This window comes from Propithecus coquereli, unplaced genomic scaffold (genome assembly GCF_000956105.1).
Source record: "Propithecus coquereli isolate 6110/MARCELLA unplaced genomic scaffold, Pcoq_1.0 Scaffold227, whole genome shotgun sequence".
NCBI classification, from domain to species: Eukaryota; Metazoa; Chordata; class Mammalia; order Primates; family Indriidae; genus Propithecus; species Propithecus coquereli.
The window spans coordinates 3,852,794-3,854,851 of record NW_012147808.1 but is presented as its reverse complement, the minus strand read 5'-3'; the positions used below and the strand labels follow the sequence as shown (position 1 = coordinate 3,854,851).

Below are 2,058 nucleotides of genomic sequence, written 5' to 3'. Positions count from 1 at the left end.
AGTAGAATAAAGTAGCCCTGCATTGATAGTATCATAGATAGTTCCAATAGAAAGGATTCCGAGACTATTTGGTTCAATCCCATTATTTTCCAATGAGCAAACTGAGACAGGCTTGTGATTACATTTAGAAAATGACTTGAATCCACGTCTTCTAACATTGAGCTTGGAATTATCATTGAGTTGCTTCTTTTTGGAATCTGGACACTGAAGTTCTATTTTTGGACACTCTCAGTGCCTAAACAGCATCATAAACAACCCCCTATCCCATTGATCTTTACCTCTCTTTTCAGTGTCTATTTTCTCTTCCCTCACTACCTAGCTCACCCCAAGAGTTTGGAAAAAACTACCAGCTGTTTATGTGGTGGTTGGTTAAAGCCGTGAGTTAGTTCAGTTCACTTCAAAATTAATTGCTGAATATCAGGATACTGCATGTGAGTGTGATAGGAATTGTACTATAGGTAAAGAGGAAATGAAGAGAATTACAGCTTCTTAAAATGCTGACAGTAACAGTCAGATCAATAAATAATGTCCTAAATAATTTTGTAGTTATTTAATACAGTTCAAAGTCCAGTGTCTTGATATTTAATGAGAGATTCATGAAGACAGAATATCCTTAAGGCATGAGGTATCGGAAGGCATGACAGTGGATTGCGACAGTATTGAGTGAGATATTTCAGAAGAGGTTTATATGTTTGGTGCTACATAGATCATATTGCAAAGACACCACAACTGCTACAAATTCAAAAGACTGATTCTATGCCAATTTATTAATTTAGAGTTTATTGTCACTACCAGAGAGTAAGTTTCTTGAGTAGCTGATGTCTGAACCAAGAAATAACATATTTTACATAAGGAATTAATAAATGTATGAATGATTGTTAGGCCTTTAACTACTCTTCTCTATAGATTATCCACTAAGACTTAGAAACTTTTACTTGTAAGAGCAAAACAAAATCATCTGAGGAAAACAGAGTTGTTAAAGGAAGGTCTAGTGTGATCTTTAGAAGAGGAACTCAATAGATACTTACTAAACGTATACTGTGCGTAAGCCACTGTTGAAGGTATGATGATGGAGATGTGCTCCGTGACATCGTGGGTGTGTTCATAGTCCTGTCACCATTTCATTGCAGGTGCTGGTCTCCTGAGCTCTCAGCTCTGATAAAAGCCTTACAGAAGAGTAAATGGGAGAGAGTAACAATGTGACAGAATTTGTCCTTCTGGGCCTCACTCAGGATCCCGATGGGCAAAAAGCATTATTTGTAATGTTTTTACTCACATACATTGTGACCATGGTGGGCAACCTGCTCATCGTGGTGACTGTTATCAGCAGCCCCTCCTTGGGCTCCCCGATGTACTTCTTCCTGGCCTCCCTGTCACTCATGGATGCTGCTTATTCCACTGCCATTTCACCCAAATTGCTTGTAGACCTACTCTGTGATGAAAAGATGATTTCTTTCCCAGAATGCATGGGCCAGCTCTTTGTAGAACATTTGTTTGGTGGAGCTGAGGTCTTCCTTCTGGTGATGATGGCCTATGATCGCTATGTGGCCATCTGTAAGCCTCTGCATTATTTGACCATCATGAATCGACGGGTTTGCATCCTTCTGTTGGTGGTGGCCTGGGTTGGAGGTTTTGTGCACTCTGTGGTCCAAATTGTCTTTGTGTACAGTCTCCCCTTCTGTGGCCCTAATGTCATTGACCACTTTGCCTGTGACATGTATCCGTTATTGGAACTTGCGTGCACTGACACCTACTTTATAGGTCTCACTGTGGTTGCCAATGGTGGAGCCATCTGCATGGTCGTCTTTGTCCTTCTACTCATCTCCTATGGAGTTATTCTAAGATCCCTTAAAAGTTACAGTCGGGAAGGGAGGGGTAAAGCCCTGTCTACCTGCAGTTCCCACATCACCGTGGTTGTCCTCTTTTTTGTTCCCTGCATTTTCATGTATGTTAGACCTGTCTCCAACTTTTCTATTGATAAGCTCATAACTGTATTTTATACACTTATCACTCCCATGTTGAATCCTTTAATATATACCTTGAAAAATTCAGAGATGA

At 40.2% G+C, this 2,058-nt stretch overlaps 1 protein-coding gene across 1 annotated transcript in view; it reads left to right on the top strand.

Moving 5' to 3' along the window:
* Window positions 1–1,181: 1,181 nt before the first annotated feature.
* LOC105811044 (olfactory receptor 4A5-like) overlaps window positions 1,182–2,058 on the top strand; it is a 1,087-nt gene continuing 210 nt past the window's right edge. Inside the window, exon 1 of the mRNA XM_012645119.1 lies at window positions 1,182–2,014. Within this exon, the coding sequence (XP_012500573.1) occupies window positions 1,182–2,014 (833 nt within the window). The remainder of the gene's footprint in view (window positions 2,015–2,058) is intronic.